We start from the raw sequence: 24,564 nt of genomic DNA, 5'->3' as shown, positions 1-24,564 counted from the left end.
CTATACCTCCCCAGAACTACTCTTGACTGTGATGGACATCAACAGTAACTCCAACTTAAAAAATATTCTATGTGTTAAGTACTGATACCTTAATTCTATAACTCTATGAAATGAACATCGTGTGAAGTCTGCAAACAGGGAAAAGGAATCAAGGTGTGTGGGTTTTATTAGTGTAGCCACTGTTTTCTGAAAGTGTGATGAGTTGGATGGTTCCAAAGTCTGCTTTACATGATCTGAATGTAATCACTGTCTATGCAAAGAAATGCAGAATATGTGCTATTAATTGAATATTCCTGTAATAAATATTTACCATTATAGTTTAGTTTAACCTTATCTAGCTAATAGCCAATTTTGCTCAATTGTGAAGGATGTGCAACAAAGATCTTTAAATTGCCACATGAAATAATTACGATGAATATGGGATTCGCTGTCTTTACTGATATGAATGTGATAAATATATGCTATAACTGGATACAGTTTAAGACTCACATTGTTCTTTTATTGCTGTATTATAACTCAGGCACAGTACACCGTTTGTGCTGAGTTGATGATATCAGGGTTGTTTCTTTAACACATGGTCTGTAACCTTATTGTTCAGGCCACATTTCTTTCCAGCATTAATGCATTTGTTAGTCCCAGAGGCTTAAACTACAGATGTTTAACATCCTGCTTATGGACAGATCATCTGGAATATGAACTGAGAAATCTATACTACTTATTAGTATATGTTAAGAGTGCAACAGAGATTTAGTAGTCTGATCAAACTAGATTAGTGAAAACCTTTCTTACAAAAATGCAACTTCTTAAAATAGACACATGCAAAAATGAAAAATTAAGACATTCTTTTGACTAAAATATGATTTTTATCAGAAGAATTTGTCACTAATTAATGCTGTTTACATAATAGTGCATGTAACATTAATTACAGCTTTCAGAATGTTAACTGCAAACCTTTTTTTTTTTTTTTTCCTTTCTGTGAGCAAGGATTTACCAGTATGGTGGAAATCAGGGCTCTTTTGAGGGTTTTTCTGCTGTGTATTCAAAGTGATCATAAATCAAGTCTAGAATTCAAAGACAATTAAGGACGTAGGCAGTAAAAAAGACTGAGTAATGCTAACCCAGAACTCCAATCATTTTAAAGTAAGTGGGGAGAACACTGGTCAACTAGGCGATTGTTGGTATCCCCCAAAATGTAATCTCCAAGCTGAAGAATGGCAGCTGGCAGAACAGCTGGTGAATAGGATTAATGTCAGAAGAAAGAAATAAAACTCAACATATGTCCAAGCCTGCGGTGCTGGGACTGAGCATGATTGTACCCCGACGGATACCATGTGTACAGCTGGAAAGTGCCACTGTGCCATGCTTCTCTACCCCACAAGGTCATTTCTAAGAAGTATAGCTAACATCTGAACTGAACTTTTCCTTAAGAACTCTGACTGATTAAGAAACAAACAAACAAGCTTCACAGTGTAAATATTTTGGACTATTTTAACCCACTCTGAGTGTTTTTTTATAACAGAATCTCAACTAAAAAAGCAGATTAGTATTAAAAAGGACAGATTGCACTAATGGAAATATAATTTTAAAGCTATTTAAACCTTTTAATCTCATCTCATTCAGATTTCCACGTTCAAGGTTTAAATAATATGAAATTACATAAAATAAACACATTTAAAAAAATAAACAATTTCATTGCATAGTACTTATATATATAACTAGAAATAAATTTTAATAAGCAGCATGCATAGCTAGAATATGCCTAAGAAAGTTGGAGAGGGAAAAAAATTGACACTAGTATTAATTCATATTTATATTTTGAAATGTTGTGTCTCAAGGATATTTCTGTTCATGTTTTAGCATGCTCCTTTTTTTTTACTGTAACAGGGCAGTTGTTGGAATTGGTTATAGTGAAGAACAGTAAACATATAAAAATTCCTAAGCCATGAGAAAGGCCCAAGTATTTTTAGAAGTTTGAAAAGAACAAGTTCTCTTCAGTCTCCATTATCCTACTAGTAGCTTGAAACAGATCCTATCAGATAGATAGCGGAGTTCATACATGATCAGATTCTACTCCACAGTTGTGTGCAGTGAGAAAGACCACAAGGGTTAATTTAACCAGTTTTGTTCTGTGCTTATAATGTCATTCTCAAGCATGGTGATTTGGGGTGTCTTTTATTTTAGATAGGGAATATATATGAAAAAAAGTCCCAGATTCGGGTTACTTTTTAAAATACTGGCTTCAGTTATGTAGACTTGAACTTAGACACATCTATTTGATGAAAATGCAAAAATTATTGCAGTGACAAATCACACCCTCCCCCCAAAACAGACTTGTCTCCTTTTGTTTTTTCTTTCTTGTTTCTTTTCTTTCTGTTCTTTTCTTTTCCTTTTTGGCATCACATCAGGAAACATGCAGTAGAATAATCTTGACCACACTCTTACCCAAGAAAAAGACACACGCACCTCAGAGTGTGCAAGCACACAATGCTACCTTCGTACCTTAAAATGGAATATCCAATTGGTGCTCCATCTGTCAGCTGCAAGACAGTAACAGGTAACCAGGGGTAATGTTTTTCTACTCAAAGTTGACTTCACCAAGGAGGGTAATTGTACTGCTTTCCAAGTAAAGAAGATAATCCAGAAATGGCAGCCAAACCTAGTGACTTGTTCAGCTTAGAAATACATTTTTCTGACTTGTAGAAAGATCGTGGTTCATATTTTAATAATGGGAATCCTCTACAGTAAGAGATGTAGAAGAGCTAAATAAATAAATAAATAAAACCCCCAACAGTGCTAATGAGAAACTTGTGCCAGTTTAAAACCACTGAATGCCAATGGCCACAGTTGTTACTGACTTGTAAACAGTGTAATTATAAACAAAACCTTTAAGTTTTTTTTATTTAGTAGATGCTTCTATAATGTTCTCATAATTTTAGATACCATGGTATATTACAGACAAAACTAGAGGCCTTCTAAACAGATTTTATCCTAGTATAGCCCCATTTATGGCCAAATTTTATGTGAGGCACAGTAGTATGAACTGACACAGTTTGTATCTAAGAATATCCTAATGTGTGCTCATCCACTTCACAAAGGTATTCCACAATTTGTGTTCCAGCATTTACTGAAAATGTCACTATAGCGTATCGTTCACATATATGTGGAAATACGCATTTTCCATTTATTAGGAAATACCTGCCTATTTTCACCAAGTTCTCCTACCCATTTTTCAAAACAAAGTCAGTGAAGAAAATGGAAAAAAAATTTATATAATTATAGTAAAAGTATAATGCCTATTAAATTCTCATGCCCCGGTGACTGACTCCCTGAGCCGCAAAAGTGCTGAGAACTTTTAATTTCTCAGCCCACACATATCTGCATTTCTAACAACAGTAAAACTTCTAGAGAATAATTTTGAGCTTTCCTTGAAGAAAGACTTGTATATTAAGGTCTAAATGTCTAATCAAGATAGCAATTTTTAGATATTTTTCATCACATAAAATTATTCCATTCTATTTTAAGATAGTCTTGATTCTAAGTAAAAATTTCCAGCAGCACTCATCTAATATCATTATGTACTGGGAAAAATGTTTTTGTTTGCACTCACATAAAAGGGAAAGAAAAGTGCATTGCTTATTAATATCTACTGGATTGTTTAAGAGGATTTTTAAGATACAAGTTAAAAGAATTTCATATTTTCAATTTCTCCTTTTCATTTAATAGTAGACATTCATTAGGACCCACACACTGTAATAAATTATAATAATTTCAAACAAGAATTAAATTACTAGGTACCTAGTGAAAGAGCCATTTTTTCTTAGGTACCCTGTAATCTAACTGTCAGATTTAAAATCTATTCCAAATCAACTCTTCACAACATTCACATTTATTCATCTATGCTAAATTAATAAAAGGTGTGAATAATACTGGCAAAATTGATCATTATTGTTCATGTAGATTTAGAAAATTATAAGGTAATCTAAAATATAAAAGGAACTGAGGGAAACTATTACAGTTCTTATAAATAAATTCATCCTTTGCTATATTTTTCTTTAATCAGGAAAAATCTCCACCAAGAATTTATTTAGATTGACTAATAAAGCTATTTAATAAATTGCACATTTCAGAATAGAACTACTTTTTATTTCAAAAACTATTAAAAGTTGATGACAACTCTGATGCAACGTGAGAGTTCACTCAGAATCTTAAGACATAATGCTGAAATACCAAAAATGCTACCCAGGGCCAGCCTCAATACAGATTTTTTGTAGATTGAGCCCAGGATATGCTAAGCACCTTCCATGAGGTTCTGAGTGAGCTCAGGTAACACAGAAGTAAATGGGAATTGAGGTCACTCAGAACCAATTAGAATCAAGATCTGGCTGAGTATGGCACTCTGAGAAACAGGGCGAGCATCCCTCTCCTTTATCTGTGTAAACAGATATAAAAAGGGACAGCATTCTCCAGGGAATTAAAGGTATTACACAGTCATCTTTCTTTATATAGAGACTTATCAGCAACTACAAGTAACCACTGGATATTATTACAGCTCCATATAAAACCAAAGACAATGTCTACATTCGACTATCCTCTCCTTTGCACTTTTGCAGTAATTCCTACCATCTAACCTCACTGATCCGCTCCCCACTAACAGGGATCCCTGCAGATAAAGTAAAGCATGTCAACATCTGTTCCCATTTACACCGATTTTAATTTACAAAAAGAGCTTTGCTATTTTCAGAACAGGCTCCAGAGCACAATGACAGATTTAAGGCCTTTAATGGGGTTGTGTTTTGAGTGTGTCAGCATTTCATACTCACCAGGACTTGACTCTAAGGGGTTGCACCAAAAGAAGCTGCGGGGGATTAGGGAGCCACAGCAAGGGTATTCTCCTCACCTTATAAACCGGCTGACAAACTTGTTACGTCCTTAACAAATCTCCCTTTGCTGCTTTGACCAGAAATCAGAGATCCAGAGCACTGGTGACACAATTCCTCCTCTTCCCGTTTTCATTCTGCACATTCCCCCTACTGCCACACACCTTTCTGAAACTCAGCATGTATTACTGGGGTACACTCTCCAAACTGCTTTCTTATGACATAGCTCTGTTCTTACTGACTTTTGAACCTACTGATTTTTGTGAAAGCAAAGCTAGGCCAAAACTCTGTGTGGGTTTTGGCTTTTGTTTTTGTTTAAAACACAGTCTTTGTTCTCTCCTACTCTGTCGTATCACAAATTTCACAATACCTAACCATCATTTTTCTAAAGTTCTTTTAACTGGAATTTATTTATAGATTACCCTTGTAAATGTAAAGAACTTAACTCATCCTACCAGCAAGTTACAGAGCACACAGACTGTGAAGGTCACAGTTGTACAAAAACAATTCACAGAGTTTCAGGGAATTCATAGTGACTCAAAATAAATTTTTCCATCTCCTAAGAGGGTTTAGTTGTTTTTTTAAGATATACAATATGAAGAACAACTTGGAGAAACAATGCACAAGTTGTGTTGTAATCATATAACAGCTAAGACATGAGCAGCTGAGCAGAAGGAAGATGGGCAGTGGAATGCCATACAGTAATCATCACTGTTGACTAATCAGAATTTGAGACACTAGAAGGTAATAAGGGTATTATAAAGAATGGCTTATTGAAGGAGCAGCTGTTTATGTGTAGCTCACTGTTTAAATGAGTTCCACTGGATTGCCATGGTATGTTTTTGGTAAAAAAGTTTTACTCAAAAAAAGAAAAGAAATTCTAAAAAAAAGAAAAGAAATTATATCAGGAAAAGCAAGCCCAAGGGAGCAAATATCTGGGTATCATCATGACCACAAGTACATTAATAGAAGCAGTTATGTAAGTATTGAGGACATCTGAAAAATTATATAAATTCAGTGGCCCTGGAAGTTACAAAAGAATATTCATTACTTAGGCAAAGCTTAAATGCCATCTTTGTTAGCCTCCACCACTGAGTGTTGTTGCCATGGGCACAAGAGCTGAGGTGGTTATGAAGGGTAATAGACAAAGAACTAAAAACAAGAGAAAGTATAGCTAAACCCAACTACTGAGCCATTTTAAGACATTTCTATCTGCACCAGCAGCCAATAAACAGAAAAAATAAATTTGACCTAATTTACAAACCAAGCCAATTTTAATATCCCTCCACATAAACATAATAATAAAACAGTGCTATGATCTCACCTAGGGAAATCTAATTAAATAATGTAAAAAGACAAAAAAATAGAAACAATATTCAAAGTCACACCAGTGAAAGTGACAACCCACCTTAATTCTCAGACAAAAATTATGTTCAAATCTATGTGTAACGAGGTTGCTCAACAGTTTTTTATTTGCTTGCTTGTTTTCTGAAACCAGCTTAGTTTTGTTTTTCAAAATAGTGTTGAACTGTTGGGAGCAGGAAGGAGACTGCCAAATAGTAGTGGAAATTTATCATAATCCATTATTTAAAATATTCTACTTTGGACAGCAAGGACTTGGTAATATTTAAAAGCAGTCAGCAAGCAGTGGAAACTCTGGTATCTTTTGTAACAGTTCACATGTCAAACTGGCAAAGTGCCCACAGTGTACGGCAGAAAAATCTATTTAATGTCTGCCCCACAAGGCGACATGAGGCTTGATTGGCAGAAAGCAGAGAGTGGCTTTTGATCATGTGTCCTAACAAGCAGTTCCAGCTCCTGTCTCTTCGGCTGAACGGCTCCACATTACCTATTCAAACAGAAGTGACAGGCCACTGCACTACTCTTTGGCTCTAGTCTCACGCAGTGGGAGCTATGCTGGAGACAGAGCCACTGATTAAATATATCACTTTTTCGAGACAAGCAGGTTGTCTGAATCAAAGTTGGACAGAATAGACTCAACATTATTAAAAGGGGATATAAAACTGGAGTTGAGTGATGTTAGGCCAGTTTGTACAGCCTCAGGGATTCACAGACTGACAAGGGGAATAAGGAACAGCAGAACTCATAAAGCAGGGTCAGAAATTAGCTGTGACACCTTGGCCATTTTCCCATCACTTCAGGGCCACTGTGTTTCAAATCCTGTAGTCTCTTTTTGGCCTTTTTTTTTTTTTTTTAATGATTTTGCGTGAGGAGAGGGGGAGGTGGAACATAAAATTCATTAACTACCACCAAAAGTTGCAAATTGAAATTTTATAATAAAAGATAAAGTATTACTCACATTTTGCCACCTAATATACAGTGTTTCCTAATTAAGTCGGGGCTTTCTGCTTGTATTCTCATCAGCCAATTTGATTGTCATCAAATAATTTGTTGATACAGCACTAGCAACTCTTGCTCTGAGGAGCAACTGAAAGCTGAAGAAAATGACTGAATAGAGCTGCTTATTATGTTGCCTTGTTAATTCATTAACAAATTGGTTTGATTTTTGAGGTTATATGTCTGGCCACTGTCTGTTGTGTTATCTGATATGCAGACACAGAAAGGCAACAGATATGATACATTGTTTAGTCATTATATCACAGAAACAAGAGACACGCTGGAACTTGGAGGAGCCAATGCTCCAACTACATTTTTAATTACCAAGTATAACTGCAGATATAACAAAACCTATTAATAATGCTGTCACACTGCATTTAAACAGCTAAAAACACAAACACTCCACAGAGGAAACAAAACTGAAGGAAGCTGATTTTACTTTGTGATGCATGTTCATGCCAGGTCCATTAAATTACTTTTGGGCTATTTAAAGTTCTGTAAAAGAGTGTTTAAACTATGACACAATATCTAGACAGATATTTTTCCAGAACTACTCCTTCAGTAATTCCACTGAAGTTTTCAGAGGCACCTCAGGAATAAATTTGGTTCAATATTTAGTTTTCACTACAGCAAGTTCTTCTGACATTTTAACAAACCTCTGCCTGATGTGTTAGTTTTTGTTTCACTGTAAATATTTAAAAGTAATCTGCTTGCTACATATTTAAGATATGATAAGAACTGTTAAGACCTACACTGAGAACCAAAGCTTTATAAATGTTTTAAATATTGAAAATGCAGGTAAATGTGAAGAGAAAGAACCAAACCCTGTCCTCATGCATATGCCTTAACACATGTAGCACAGCTATAAATGCAGACAGAATTCAGTCTTAAGGCAGTTAGACTAACAAGAAATTTAGTACAGAGCTCTCAATGTTTCTGGTGCCACTGCAGGCTCTCCAAACTGGAGTGTTCAGAGTTCCTCCAGATGGGTGAAAGAGCCTGCTTGCTTCAACATTTTCAAACAAATAAAAGACAGAAGAGTATTCAAGATGGGTTTTTTTAGGTTCGGTGAAGATCATGATTCACTGTAGAAGGTGATGTCACATCAAGTTCTCCAAGCAATGTGAGCAGGCAGCAGTGCATAACAGCTTCATGTCAAAATATGGCAAATGATTATGTAAAGCATTAAGTAAAACAGTTAACAAAAAGGAAGATGAAAATAAACAGGCATTCATGCATAGGGCACTGCGCCCGGGAACTCTGGGCACCTATGTAAGTAAAACTAAAAATATATTATGATTAATATAAGAAAACAGCTATTAGATACATTCCAAAATTCTAGGCTGTAGAGCAAGACATTCTGGCACAGCTTTGCTGATTGTCAGCCCATGTTAAAAACCAATCCAAGACTGCAACAGAATGGGTGCTGCTAGTCAGGATGAAGCAATGCTAACAGGAGCTATGCAGATGTTTAAACAGTACTTGCCCTCACGACTACATATAACAAGGGCTATTGAACTCTTTTTTCATTAATATCACAATCTGAACTCTACAGAAACTCCACCACTTTTTTATACTATTACAGTAATATAGAAGATGGAGGATTTTGATACATAACCAGCTACTAACTCATGCTTCATTCTGGAGATCAATGTGCCAATGAGTGAATAAGGAAAAAGCCTGGCTACCAAATGGGAATTAGAAGGGCTCGTCACAATCCAAAATACACTTACGAAGAACAGAAAAATGTAGTTTAGAACACCGAATTGAGTTTTGTTCCTGGTTTTCCCTTTGTGCTCATCAACTATGTACTGGGAAGTGAGAGCACACACTCGGGGGTAAAATTCAAATTATACAGATGAACAGGACTCAGACAGGGCTTGAGCATACTGCCATTGATGTTCATGATAAAGCCCCTCTTGCTTTAAAGGTACCAGATAAGTCCTAAAGTGCAGAACTAGGGGCCTTAAAATGAACCATATTTGAGACCACAGCCAGGATGTTGTGTCCAGTTCTAGACTCCCCAGTACAAAAAATACATGGGCACACACAGAGAGTCCAGCAATGGGCCACAAGAAAAACAAATGATCGGAACACCTCTCATATGAAGAGGGGCTGAGAAAGCCTTGAGCATCTAGTCTCGAAAAGACAGGTTCTTATATCTGATGGCAGGAGGAAAGAAGGCAGACCCACACTCTTCTCAGTGGCCCCAGCGAGAGGCTTAGAGGCAAAGTGCACAAATGGAAATACAGAAAATTCCCTTGAAACAGAAGACAAACCTTTCTTATTGTAAGGATGACCAAACACCGAAGAGGTTGTAGAACTTCCATCCTTGGAGATGCTAAAAAACTGACAGGACAGAGCCCTGAACAATCTGTTCTAGGCAATGCTGCTCTGGGCCAGGCTATCTCAAGTGGTGCTTTCCCACGTAAGCCACTCTCTGATTCTCTGTCCCTATGACACCACCAGCAAACTGAGTGCAGGAGAACACAGGTAGATTGCCACTGAAATAAACACATTAAGACTCTGTCACATATTGGCTGATATACTTGAAAGAAGAAAGCTGATTTTAATGATAACACCCTAAATTTTATGATGCTGTGAACTGAGCAATTCTTTGTAAAAAGGGTAAATTCAAAATCCAATTTCCCTCCTCATAAAACACTGTAGAAGATTGCCAAATCTTTTAAGCTCAAATTCTTCCCCTTACAGATTTCAGGGAAGAAAATAATGCCTAAAAAATACCTAAATAAATAGCATTTTAAATGGAAAAAATGAACTCCTTTTTTCTCCAACTGTTACTAATTCACAAAATTCTTAAGAATACACAAAAATAGTAACACTGACATTGAGTAGGTTTAGTCTCCTTAACATAATACTTGTTTGGGGTTAATTAGCATGGCTGAAAACTAATCTTAATTGTTTGTTGTTTCCACTGGAGGCAGGTTTCCCTTATGAAAGAAGTGGCATCTTAGTTTCAGACTGAAGCACAGAGGTGAGAATATCTGCTCTATCCGCTAGATGAACTAGGCAGCCTAAGCATGTGGCTGCCTCATGCAGCCAGATAGTGAATGCCTCTGTCTCTCTTGTGGCAACCAAATAAAGTTGTCAAAAATATTTTTAAGTAATGATAAGGTACCTAAACCAAATACTGTATAGGAAAATAAGGAATATATCAGCATTTAAAATGTACATGCTGCTGAACATTTTTACTGTCATTTCTTTAAGAAAAGCAGATCTAATTAGCTGTATCTCTAAAGTGCGCACCTAGCATTTTTATTATGTATTATAACATTTTGCTTAGAGTTGACATTTTTATTCTGACAAGCACTGTCTGGAGAGCTCTCAATAAATAATACATTTACAATTTTCAGTAAATAAGCACTGGACACAAATCGTTATCCTTACTTACAGCTGCCCCTCTCTAATAGTGCTTTTACAGGTAAGGTGACTATTCAGTCTAATGCAATACTCTCAGTGCTGGAAAGATATTTTCATTCATTACCACAGTCACGAGCACTTAAAGCACTTTTAGGCCCTATAGCAAAACAGCAGGAACGGCAAAGCAAATAAGACCAACTAAAACTGAAGTTCATCATCAAAGAAATCTGAGGTCATTTCCAAGACCCTACAGGACTTGGAAAATACAACAGCATACAAGGTCGACCGCATTCAAGCCCTGTCTTTCCCTCCTATCTTTGCATTTACATTAGCAATTTTAGGAGGGGAAGTAATGAAGTTTAGTCCCTACTATAAAACTGATGACTACAAAATGTATTTCGATTCCCATTTTAAAGCATGATCCAATCATAACGTTGCTTGTGTCACAGTACATCAGAAAGCAATGAAGTTTAAATTTATTTTACTGCTGCCAAGATCACGCAACCGAAGCAACTCTCCATATTTTTACAGCTATTTACTCACTTAAATTCTTCACCACAGAGACTAATGTCAGTTGTACCCATTCGTACTGAACTTGCCTTTCTTACTAACCTAAAGAAAAAGCTGGCTTTGTAGCTGTGAGTTTCAAATAATGCTTTCATAATACTAATAACACAAATAGTGTAAAGATAGCAGATCCTATACCTCTAAAAATCTTTATATATATATAAATCTGTATACATTAGACTTTCTAAAAAAGGAGACAAAAATGTAAAGGAGCATAGTGCAAAAAATTATATACAATGGAAGCATGGAGACAACTTATCACACAATCAAAATGAAATTAAATTGTACCCAGCAATAGACAATGTCAAAACAGAGATACACTGTGATTAAAAAAAAGATGAGATGACCCCCGATGGTAAGGCATTTGGAAAATACACTTATTGAGGAGGAGCTGGTTGGAATGTTCATCTGGTGAAGGTTTCTGCTTGTTTCTGTTTAATCTGTCCCTGCCTATAGCTCAAGTTCAGAGACAATGAAGAAAGGCTCAAAGCCCATTTGTTTTAATAAAAAAGATTTCACTCATCTCAAATATTCAGGGCTGAATAAAGACATGTCCTCAATGTAGTGTGAGCATCTCAAAATGGTGAAAGCAAACCTCTACCAAAAAATACCTTGAAGAGTTATCACAGCTAGAAGGGATGTCCCAGTCTTCAGAATTGAGACCTGAATTTCATACTCTCTGAGCACCTAGATCTGAGCTATGATCAACTCTGCCTATTAGCAAAATCAACAGTTCTGTAGATGTACAGAGGTACAAAGCTTCAACACAAAAAAAAAAACTGCATTGGGAAACTGAACCTCCAGAAGAGCACAAGCTCCATAACATGTCACTTATCCTATATCTAGGTAACTGCCCAAGAGTAATGAAGGTGTATTTTCCCCTAACAAGTCCTCATGTGGCTTTTTCTGTTCAAGTTCCAGCAGATCCTATTATGAAAAATGCAACCATCACACTCGCCACAGTCTTGTTGATAATCCTGAATTAAAGCTAAGAACTGGAGGCACATTAAAACCTTTTAGCAAAAAAGATAGTCTCCATAATCTATTGACTTAGTCATATAAATCTCATTCTTCATGATACCTATGTAAAAAGACTGTAGTGTTCCCCAGTTCTGTGCCATGAACATATCTCAGAACAAAGAAAACAAAAGGAAAAATTTTCAAATGTAACATGAAGCATAATGAAAAAATGCTGAAGAATTACTATCCTGTAATCCAAACAGAACCTGTCAGTAATGACTAGATGCTCAAATGCTACAACGCTGGGCAAGACTGTAGTGTAGACAGCCAGATAATAAATGCAAAGATAAGGTGGAAAGATGACAACATGTGACAGTTTCTTAAATAAAAACTGTGAGAGAGCATTTATTCACAAAACAGTACTTCAAAAGACTTAAAAATAAAGGCAGGAAATAGTAAAAAATTCATAAATTCTCATATACCTAGAAGGATAAGTAAAAATATGAGACAAAACATTAATGACCAGACAGAGTATGGTAACACAGGCTGGGCTTGCCTTTATAGAAAAAAAAATTACCTGAACATATGTTGCATTCTAAATATCATTAAAATAAGTTCATTAAAGTTATTTCTGCTTCAAACAAGAATTAATTTTTGAAAGAAAAATCAAATACTTCAGATAGAAAGAAACTAGGCTGTACCTTCTTTGAGTTACCGGGAAAATAACCCTAGAAACCAGTCTCTTTGTGCTAATATTCCTAAAAATTCCTACATTAACACATTGAGACATAGGAATGCACAATACACTACAACAAATGAATTCTTCGAAATGCTGTGACACATAAAATTTCTCTAAATAGAAGAATATATTTTTTTAAACCAGCAACATGAATTGCAAGAAAAAGGAGTGGCCAATGTGATTTATCAAGATCGTTGGATGAAAGAAAAAAAGAGGGAGAGAGTTGCATCTAATTATGTAGTGAAAAGGTAACGCATTCAACAAAACAGTGGTTCAGGAAAATATGCCTCATATATCTCCTCTAACTTGATCTGAGTCATCTATTTATTGTGTGGACTTTTGGGCATTTGTGGTTTTATTTTCTAAGTGTATCTGGAGATTAGCAGAAGAATTTCTTGCTTCTAACTAAAAGCAAGTAAAAGATTTGTATTATATTAGCTATATACATAGTGGATTTTGAATTTGCCTACCAGAAATGATTTTTAAGAAGAAGAAAAAGGAAGCATGATGAGGATAGCACCTAGCAGATGCAGCAAGGTTTTTCAAAGACGTTGAACAGATTTTGAAGAAGGTGGGTTTTTTCACATTCAAAGGGCTTGTTTCTAGCTGAGATGAACCAGTTACCTTTTATGAATTCCATAAGTGTCAGAAAAAATAAAACAGTGTTGTTAATTAATTTTTAACAATTAGTTGGGATAATCCTAAAAGCAAATTCCAGTAACATTTTTAAAGCCTTGAAACAGAACAAAATAGCTGTAGCCATTAAGAAAACTGTAGAATAAAGAACAGGGGTCTATAAATGCAAGGTGTATTAGGACAACCAGGGATTACTTTCATCAGTGGAAATTGTGGGTATAGAGCCACAAGATAGGTAACTTGAATTAATCTAGGTAAAACCTTTGAAAAATATTCAAAAATAGTCATAGAGGTGTTCAGTAGTTCAATTCTAGACCTGATCCAAAAAAGAGGACTTCTGAAATGTATTGACCTCAAAGGTTGTTGTCCTGGCTTTTTACTGGCATGATAGAATATGTTATAAGGGAAGTGTTAATCTATTTTAAGTCAATATAAAAGAAAGCCTTCAATTGTTATTAACTAATGAAGCTGGACGAAAAAATAACAAAACTCAAAATCAGAAAACCCACCACTACTGACTACTGTAGCAAGATTTTTCTACTGCATATCAAATGAATAATACATGTGAATCCTTAATTTTTGATTTAGATATCTTCAGACGTATTATGTATCCCTATGAGTTACATATATCCACCCGTAGAGAGAAAGTACTAACAGGTGCACATGACAGAGAATAGGTGGAAATTTCTGAACATACTACTTTTTATGTAGATGTTCATTATTTCAAAATGCATGCGTAAAAATCTTTGATCTCTCAATGTTCAACTATGGTCTTCAAGGAGGAAACAAGAATGGGAAGCAGTTTATAAAAAGCTTGTGCTAGAATTGTGAACTGAGCTTGGCTGAAAAATGATACTGTATACGTTGCTCAGAATCAAGGTCAAAAGTGAATTAGGAATCCAGGCCCCGAGTAATGAGGGCTTAGCACTCAGCAGAAATGACATGCCCAGTTTCCAGCTCAGAAGTGCCAGCTGACCTGCCAACCCAGCATTCCAGATCTGAAAGAGGGAAATCTGCTCTCCCAGCTACAGACAAGATGTGTGCTACTAATTATTGCTTGTAGAGGCTTATGATGAAGTACAGTAGGATATTTGTCTGGAAGCCAATTCTCAGCCTAGAATTCAGTCAGCCCAGGCCATGTAAATCTGTCTCAAAAAAGTAATATAAGCAATATTCGGAAAGAAGGGTATTTTATTGAAGGGGGATAGAAGCGGAAAGAATCAGTCTGACCATTTTATCTCACATATACTCTTCATTTGAGCTATAAAGAGATTTAATAGTTGATTGGACAGAAAGATACTTCCAAAGGAAAAAAAAAAAAAAAAAAAAAAAAAAAAAAACCCGAAAACAATCATGCTCATAAAAAACTAAGATGAATATACTGAAGTTATCCAAGTTGCCCTAGAGTCTAGCATTGATTAAATTAGACACCTGTTCATTTCTGACCTCTTCGGTCTTGCGAGAACACATGTCAGCAAAGTCTTTACATACTCAAATTAACTCTAAATATTTGTAGCATTCTTTTTTCTTTCTTTCTTTTTTTTTTTCCTCCAAGTAACAATTTTTCTCATCAAATTTCTCATTTCCAAATCACTACAAAGTAAGACACAGGAATGCCTTATTGTACGAAGTATGCAAATACTGGACTATGAAGTAAAATAATGTTGTTTATTCTGTGATGTTGTAATCTTTGTTCAAAGTACAAACAACGATAAAAACATACCTAAGGTATATTCAGTCCTGTGTGAGGTGCTCATGTTCCCAGTATTATACACAAGACATGACACTGGCTGAAGCACTATTATTAAAGAGAGATTAAAACAGCTGTACATTATGCTGAAACACTCACTCTTTCCTTTACAAACAGACGGTCCTGGATTACAAGCAGCACTTGACCACTTAAATCACTACAACAACCAGATTTAACCAGCTGGGCCATATTCTCTTAGGCAATGCCTGTTGACCTCCTCAGTCACAGCTGCTGAGTTGAAATTCTCATTAGAGAACTTATTTTCAGAAGCCAAAGGACTATGATTAAATACATCTATTTAGACATGATAAAGTCTTTTCAGTATATATTTCATTTCCGATGTTATGAGGTATAATAGAGACCACAAGTACTATACAGAAGCATAACACTTAATATGTGAAGGTATACCCAAAATATTTAAGTATTTCACACCAGCAACTTGTATTACTCAAATTCAGATTCTATAGATGGACTAGAAATTTACTATATAATAACATTGAAAAAGTCTTGCTCTACTTGCATGGGTATTAGAGCAGATAACTGGAATTCTTGGGTTCTTTATTCCACTTCTAACTCTGCACTTAACTTGACATATGACTGTATGTTAGCTCAGTCCCCACAGCTATGTTGATGGTCATGGAGCTTCTTTGTATAAAAAAAAAACTGTAGTAGGTTGTTTAAAAGAGACTATAAAATGGCAAAATATTTGCATAATCTCAGACCTCATTTCTCCAACTGACTCTGCACTGTTGCAGTTGCAGTACCCACAGTCACAACAAAAATCAAAGTCTTAAAAAAATGATTATTTTAAAAATGCTATTTTAACCCACTCAAACCAGTCTGGAGAGTTCACTTCTTTTTAATTTAGAGAAACTTCTGAATACTGATATAGGTGTTCAAATCTGTCATGAGATTTTTGGTATTCCTAGTCTACACAGAAGTTTAAAACCATTGAAGTTCTTAAGTGCAACATCTTTAAGAATTTGCAGTCTTTCTATTAATGATTTTTCTGTGCTGGTTTATATGATACCAGTCAGATGTTCACTAATTAGATTCTGTAAATGGAAGTGACCTTTCTTCCCACAGAAAATACTGGATGAATTGAAAAGAACTTCACATGAAGCTACAGTTGATTACCTTTGAACTTACAGGTAGACTTTAGAATAGTTTTCCACTATAATACAGCCCATAAAAGGCAAGATTATTCTATAGATCAGAAACTACCTCTATTACACACCTGGTGAGAACACATAGCATGGAAGGCTCGGATGCAGTGAGAGGGATCTCTCTGCTGGGCACATACCTCTCTTAAATCCAACAGTGTATATACTAATACAGAGGAAGTACAGAAAATATTGAGAATTCATACAAAAATAATCTATGAAACACCTGAATGCTTACAGTAAGATACAATGTTTAAGCTTTCTCATTCACATTCCTATTAGCACAACATTCAGTATACTCCTGGAAAAGTCTTAGCTGTGGTGTCACTATAATCAACAGCAACTTGTATACACCCGCAGCAAAGCATGAGCCAAGACCTTTGATTAGCATGGAGTGTCGAACGACTGTTACTGACTGTAAAAATCAACTTTGCCAAAGTAACATTTAAAATAGTTTTCCTAGTCTAACCACCAAATCTAAGAAAGCAATTTTTAAAAGAGTGATCTTTACAGCTGAAAACAGACAGATGGTAGTAGAGAATCTGGGACATTTTCTCTTTAGAGATGTTTCACCAGCTTCAGAAAGGACACCTATAGAACACATTTATCTATGTGCTGGCATTTAACAATTATGCCAAGAATTTGAAAGCCTGCTTCCATCCCTACATGATTTTATCACGTATTTAAGCATATTATTGTATCAGCACCAATTTTAGTTGAAATGCATCCCTTGGCTACATTGCTACATGGAGCCAAGAGATCCTAAAGTGCACTGCTTAAAGTGGACTGTTACCATACCATGAAATTGAGGAGGTAAAATCATTCTGCACTCATTCATATTTCAAAGAAAGAAGTAATCACGAAGTTCTACTGTGTTATGGTTCTACTATGTTACAAATATACTTCCTGGGTTATTTTTAATGCCACAAAATAACACTGGTAAAATAACTAACAGAATCCACATAGATGCCTCCACACCTGTTTATATATTTCAGAGCCTCCTGCTCTCACATCTTCCCTGGTACAAACTCATGTATGAGCTCACAGACTAGAAGGTGTTGTTTCAGAAGCAACCAAGACTTCATTCTACTTGACATGGGGAGAGATTTTTATAGTGGACCTTAACCCTGTGCACATATATACTGATAAACTCGTTCTGCAAATCTGTTTAGCTCCTATGAAGACTAAAATCATAACAAAGTTGATGAAAAGATCTGAATAAGGACTGAATACATAAACTGCCTTAGAGCTCAAAGATTTGTCCTCATTTTTATCTCTTTTAACATATGCTGGTCAGAACTAGGTATTCTTTACAATGAAAGTATTTCCCATTGTCCTAGCCACAGATGCTGGGTCATTAAGGTGATGAAAGATGAGAATTTCTAAGGCAAAACTAACCAGCTCATGTTATATTCATTCCTATTGTTTAAAATAAGCATTTATCTTTTAAAAGAAAAAGAACAAATAGCACTAAAGAATATCTCTCACAACTTCACAACCACTTAAGAGTTCATCATAACCTTCCAAGAGTTTAGTTTTCACCTAAACCAACATTATTGCTTTGACTCACACAAAACCAACACAATTTAGAAAGTTTAAAAAAACTAGCATGTTTGTCTAAAATCCCTAATGGACCTCCAACTACCATTGCTATGGTAACCTGTGAATAACTTTATCCTAGCCTTTGCCAATTATGAAATTTTCTGGCTCTTGATACCAAACACATTCTTTATGCCATAAAAATTGTAGGGTTTGGGGGTGGGCAAACTGTATTGGCCTTATCCAACACATACCTTCTTGCTCAGTCCTGGTCATTTCTTCTAGTTTCTTCTGCTTCAGTGTGTCCACCACATCTGCAAGGCTTCCTTTGCGGCGTTCTGGCGTTCCAAAATTAACACTGGTCATTAGCTCACTGCGGTCACGACCTCCGTCATCGGGCTTGTTTGGTGAGGTAGAGGTATTTCGGAAGGAATATAGGGAACATAACTTATTACTCTCTGATTCCTGCAAAGAAACAATACAATATGAAAACACAGGCTATCTCTTATGCCAGAAGGATATAAAACAGGTAAGAGCATTATTTATTAGTTTGTAATACTAATGAGCCTACATGTATCCTCCAATTTCTAAAATTAATATTATGATTTGAACTTCCTGAGATTTAGCACTTGGCAGGGGCCTTTTTCCTTAAGGCCAGTCTTCTCCATGTTTCTAACAATCATACTTCATATCTAAGCTACTCCTGATCAAGGATTTTCCTTGTCAGAAACAAGCCCCTTCAACACTTTTTTCAATGAACTTGTTAAGCTCTTACAGTTTTATTTAGTTTCTTAACTAAGGGCAATACATGTAGCACTAAGAAAAAATACAGAGACAAATTATTCCTGGATAGATCCTCAGCTGATGGAAAACAACACAACTTTAAAACCAGAAAAATGAGGCCAATGACTGAGGAGCAAGGAACCTGCTTCACAGTTAAACAAAGCTTATGGTATGTGACTACCCATGCTCATTCACTGTCCTTTAAATTAAACCCTTTTCTTAAAGAATGAAGGCTATAATGATTTTAATATACAAAAGGAGATGTTACTTTCCAGGCTAATATAGACAAGAATAAGCAAGGAAATGAATTTATGGCAAAATATAAAAACTGTGTTATACAGCCAAAAACATAGAAAGAAGTAAAAGGGTTCATCTCTCTTGTCAATAAATAACATACAGTATTGGAGCAATAAGCTCAAAAAAAGAAAAAGGCATCAAAAAGTAGTGAGTAATGTCAGTTCTCCTCAGTTTTGTTATATCATCCAACAGTCAAGCCCTTTGTGAACTTCTCTGGCTCAGACTCCTCATTCTCCCAACCATAGATGCAACCTTTGCTCCATCTTTGCTTTCACTCTTTCAGCTAAAAAGAGCACAAATTCTTCAGTTTGCCTTCAGAAACTCAATCATGGGAATTTCTTGCACACTTTCCTTTCTAAAATCATTATTCTAATTTTCAATAGTGCCAGGACAGGAAAGCTAAAAGTAGGGGGTTAAGAAAAAAGGGGGGTGAAGGGGGAGTTGTTTAGGGTATGTCTAGAAATGCCATCATATCGATTTGATGCCATAAACCAGATTTCCTTTAAAATTAAGCATTAAGAATAATAGTCGTAATATATTTCAGAAGCAAGAGATGAATTAACAGTTCTATCAAAAATTACTCTCCAAATCAATAGCATTCCTCACAAACAATAACATTCCTACTACTCTATGAGCTGAATATATCCATCTGCAGAGTACTGAAGAAACTTGTGCTGAGAAATGTCCCAAGTGAAACAAGGTCTGAAAAGAGGTGGGCTAGAAAACATTAACCATCAGCGACAACATCAAACATATATCTTTGCTTCACTCTTGAACAGATTAAGCAGTAGCTGTGCAATGTAACAGAAGGAGCAACACTAACAATGAGCAAGTGTGGTAACTAAGGGCTGTTGACTACATAGAAGGTGGCGGTGCAAATCATCATCAAGCACAGTAGCATATGATCAGCGCAACAATATTACTACCCTTGGAGAAGGAGGCAGAATTTGCTAGTGATGTTGAAAATGTATTTATTCACTAAGACAGGAAACTAGAAGAAGACACTACTGCATCACAGCGCTGGCAGCACCCTTATCAACACATTAGAAGTGACAGAGGTTTTGTAAGCACAAACAGAGAGGTGACATGGAACAAAAAACTTTACATTAATTTTTTCATCTATCAAATATCATAGATTTTTTTCATTCTATTCATTTGTATCCATTAAATAATCAGACATCACAAAGGACAATTATATCTTCTAATCTATCTACTAAAAAGCATCTTCTAATATTTTCCAAATTTAAAACTTGAATTCCTATAATACATTTCCTCAATGAATAATTAATACTATAAAACACAGCATTTCCTCCTTTGAAGACGACAGTACAAGAGTAACACTAATTTTAAAGGAGTTTGCTCTCAACAAAACAATGTCCTCTTACAGTACATGAGTCATATCCATCAGACTTGATGCAGGAGTTTTTCATACTCTTAGCAAGGAACACTCCATCTATTGTTTAGGCTGGAAACAAGAAGATAAGGCTAATTTTCTGAGCAAGTAGAAATGACTGAATGTTCTTCCTCCTGATAACCTATCCTCTCACTTGTCTGGATGTATACACAGTCCAGCTCAACATTCCTTCACAGCTTAGACTCTCCAAGTCCTGCCTCCATTAGGCAGTACATCCACACTTACGTGTGAGAAGACCTTTTCTTTTCAAAAGCCTGCAATGTCCATAATTAAGATAAGGCAAGTTTAAACTCTATGCAAATGATGTGCATTTATGAAAAGGAGGCAGAATGACAGCCTTTGCAAGAATAAGAATCTGTCCAAATAATAGGAGTATTTTATGCTGTCAACTTTGTGGGTAACTAAAACATGGAGTAAGAATAAAAGGCATCTCTAATATTTTTGGTTCTGTTTGGCCCTACAGCTATAGTATTGGGGTCACTAAACAGCTAATATGTTTGCAGTGTATTATCTGAATTGGCACTCTGAGAAACCCAGCAAGGATAACTTTCTGAGCCCCATCTTTTTCTGAAATCAGAAATGTTTAAAAAGAGTGGCTGAAGATTCAGAAGGAGAACTGCACAAACTGAAAGGCATTCAAGGGATTAAACGGGCAAATGGAAAAACTGCATACCAGTCCAGTGTAAATACCTTATCTAATAATAGCAGAAGTCAGATAGAAAAATCTACATAAGCTGCATGTACAATTATCTAGAAGAAACAAAGCTAATTCCCATGCATTCTATGATTCTAGATAAATTCGTGAATAATCTGCAAATAAAAATGTAGCTAAAATGAAACACTAAAATGAAAAGGCTTCAGAAGGAATTTTATAGCTATGTAATGAGAATAGGTATTTTTACTCCTGTGTATCTACCGTTGACAGCTTTCTTTTTTATTCCAACCATATGAACTGGTTATATCGACCTCACATGGGTAATGGAGTGTCTTCTCAGAGAAGAAGTATATCATCTTCACAAGATGTTTGCTGGTCCTCTTGCTTTAATGCATACAGTATGCTCACTAGAATATCTGGAATCCAGAATGGAAAAGTACCACCATGTTTTACCATAGCACAAAAAAAAAAATAAATTCATCGTTAGAAAAGAAGAACCTGGTTCTTTTTCAATAATGAAATAGATCCTATCCTTCAGAAGCCTTATGATGCCACCTTTCACAGAACAAGAAAGCCCCAGCTTATTTGATTTGAAAACAGGAAAGAAAGGATGCGATTAAAGGTATTTTTCATGCTATTTCAAAAAACCAAAGCCATGGAAGAAGAGGTAAAGACAAGTAAAGTGCCTAGCCAAGATCAACAAAAATCTTTTCGTTTTGCAAACTCCAGCTGAGCAATTCATCAGCACTGATGACAATCATTCACAAGTCAACTTTTGTCAGCATTACTTTCCCTGATAATAAGAAAATGGGCAAGAAAATATGACTGATATTAATGTCCACTTAACATATTTGTGCACAATCTGATGTCCAAATTCATCCAGTAGGTACATAATATCCTAGACAACTGACACGTTCCTGAATTTTCATGTTTAAAATTCATGCATTTCTTCTGTAAGATGGCATTTTAAGTCTAAAAACCTACACATTTTTAACTACATAAGGATTAATTCAATAGTAAAGAAATAGAAGATATTAGAAATCAACATATTAATAAAGTGTCAGTATCAAAGTATTATGTCCACCTGAAGCATATTTTACTCGTGTCTTAGGTATAAGTATAGTTTACTACAGATAACATTGCATAGTGGGTTTCTTCTCAGTTTGATCCAAAGTGCCATCTGGAACAGATTGCTCAGGATCCCACCATACCTTTGCTAGACTTACAAGCGTATTCTCCCACTCAAACGCTAATACTGGATAATTGTAGAAGTGTTTATGCCTATACCAGAATACACCAGGGTATTGAACAAGGAATTTTGCCCATCACAATGGTGGCATTTCCGGACTATCCCTTAGTAATTGGCAAACCATAAAATTTGAATACAGCTTATTGCACAAAATTAGGCATAAATCTGACTGCTTAAGGAACAACATGTATGATTATTTTACACGTTAAGCTTTCTTCTTCACCTTATCTTTGTGTCAGATACAAAAATGGTTTAACTTGAAGAGGTATTTATTTGAAAATATGACTAAACCAGAAAATCTTACTGCCCAGCACCCAAAGGCAGAAACTCAGTCTTGACCACTATTCCAGCTACTTATTATTCAGCAGTCTAACTTTGAAACATTGGGGTGTCATATCAAGGTAAATAAAGGGCATTTTTCTTGCATATATTTCCTTCTCAGTCCATTAGCATAGACAAAATTTTATTACAGCTCATTCAACTGACAATGCTTAGAGTTTTGACTGTGTCCCTATTATACCAGACATAATACCTATATATAGCCATTAAAATTCAAGGATTAGGCTACAAAGTGGACAAAATGGAGAAAAATAAATAAATGCACAGAAGACGGATTGCTAATGGCCAAGATTAGCAAGGCATGAATAGTAACATACTATTCATGGTTCACCCAGGGATAGGTAGCCCATGCAGGAAATCATGCATGAAATTTACTTACCCCTAAAACCTGTACCTAACCCCCTATTCATTTGCCAATCAGAAAACATTAAGATTTCCAGTGCAATATCATAAAAGCTTTCCTAGGTCTATCCTTGGCCCTCTTCATTTTACAGGGACAGTGAATTTCTTTAATCAATTCCAAGTTTTCTTTGAATATATGTTGTCCAACAACAGTCTCCTTACTCTCATCAGCTTTCTAGGCTGCTTGGTGTAAACAAGTGGCCCACGGCCATTACTTTTAGAGCTGCTGTGAATGGCTCAATATAGTTTTGGTAGTGGCAGAAACAATTCTGAATAATTACATGTAACAGCTTTGTAAAAATAAACACAGAGACTCTTTGTGACTACATACATGGTATTTTCTTCTCATTCCATAACAATGCCTTTAAAAATCTATATTAAAATATCCTGGATAAATATTTCAGCGTGCCTCTCACTCTAAGAAAATATCTTTTAGCATATATGTTCACTAAATTTCACTAGTTGCATTGGTAAAATTCTTTGTTTCCAAAGGAAGGAAAATTGTTATACTTCCTTAGATGTTTTTGTTGAAAAGGATTGAACAAACAATCATAATTTTCTTGTTAGTGTGAAAAAATTCTTAACTCTTCAAGTAGCTCATTTTCCCACCCATGGTCCCACTGGTTTTAACAAGATAAATGAGAGAGAATGGCTGCAAGTCAAATAAGAGTATTGAAAGTTGACCTAGCATTTTTCATACTAGAAAGCTAAAGATTGTATCAACATCTGTAAAATGGAATCATGAGCCAACTTGTGTCAACTTCCTTCACTTCCAAAATAGAGTAAACACACACAAAATTATGGTTTTATTGGTGAAAGTGTAAGCTAAGAACAAGATTCAATATTCTTGGCTCCTTCTTCTGAATTTTCTGTGGACAAAGTACAAAATATCTGGGCTGTATATGGGGGCTGAGAAGTAACATCTTAGTTTGAGGACTCTACAGTCATGACTGGAGACCTGGCTTGGGACAGCTCTTTCTTTGGGATCCTCATAAGGGTTAAGGAGACATCAACAGTCTCATGAATTAGATTCCGTAAATAGGAAGCCTTAAAAGGGGGGAAGTGCATGAAGCTGCAGATTTTAATAAAGAGACATCACAGTTCCGTTATGGTGGCATTTATGTTTCATGTAGGTAAGACAGATTCTGCCTCAAAAAGAGAAGCGCTCTGAAGGTGGGAAAAGAGGAAAACTCAGGAACTGAAAATGTGGGCTGTACAAAATCAGGGTCACAGTGTTAGTTACCAATTTAAGAATAACTACCATCAACTTTGATTGAAAGTTAACGACTGCAGTCCTACTCAATAGCCAAAGAGCAAACTGTTTCTGTAAGAGTTCCATTGAAATCACAGGATGAATGGCCAGGAAGAAGTAGAAAGCAAATATTGCTAACATAAAATGTGTTAGCTGAGCTGCTTATTTCCATGTGGATGAGGCTTTTCTGTTATAAAAGGATA

At 35.7% G+C, this 24,564-nt stretch overlaps 1 protein-coding gene across 6 annotated transcripts in view; it reads right to left on the bottom strand.

The window, feature by feature from the left end:
- SOX6 (SRY-box transcription factor 6) overlaps positions 1-24,564 on the bottom strand; it is a 322,923-nt gene that overhangs the window by 200,587 nt on the left and 97,772 nt on the right. For all 6 annotated transcript variants that reach the window (XM_065682941.1, XM_065682940.1, XM_065682945.1 and 3 more), the window contains exon 3: positions 18,225-18,435. In XM_065682941.1, coding sequence (XP_065539013.1) covers positions 18,225-18,435 — 211 coding nt within the window. The remainder of the gene's footprint in view (positions 1-18,224; positions 18,436-24,564) is intronic.

This window comes from Lathamus discolor, chromosome 6, assembly GCF_037157495.1.
Source record: "Lathamus discolor isolate bLatDis1 chromosome 6, bLatDis1.hap1, whole genome shotgun sequence".
NCBI lineage: Eukaryota > Metazoa > Chordata > Aves > Psittaciformes > Psittacidae > Lathamus > Lathamus discolor.
This window is presented reverse-complemented; position numbering and strand designations above follow the sequence as displayed.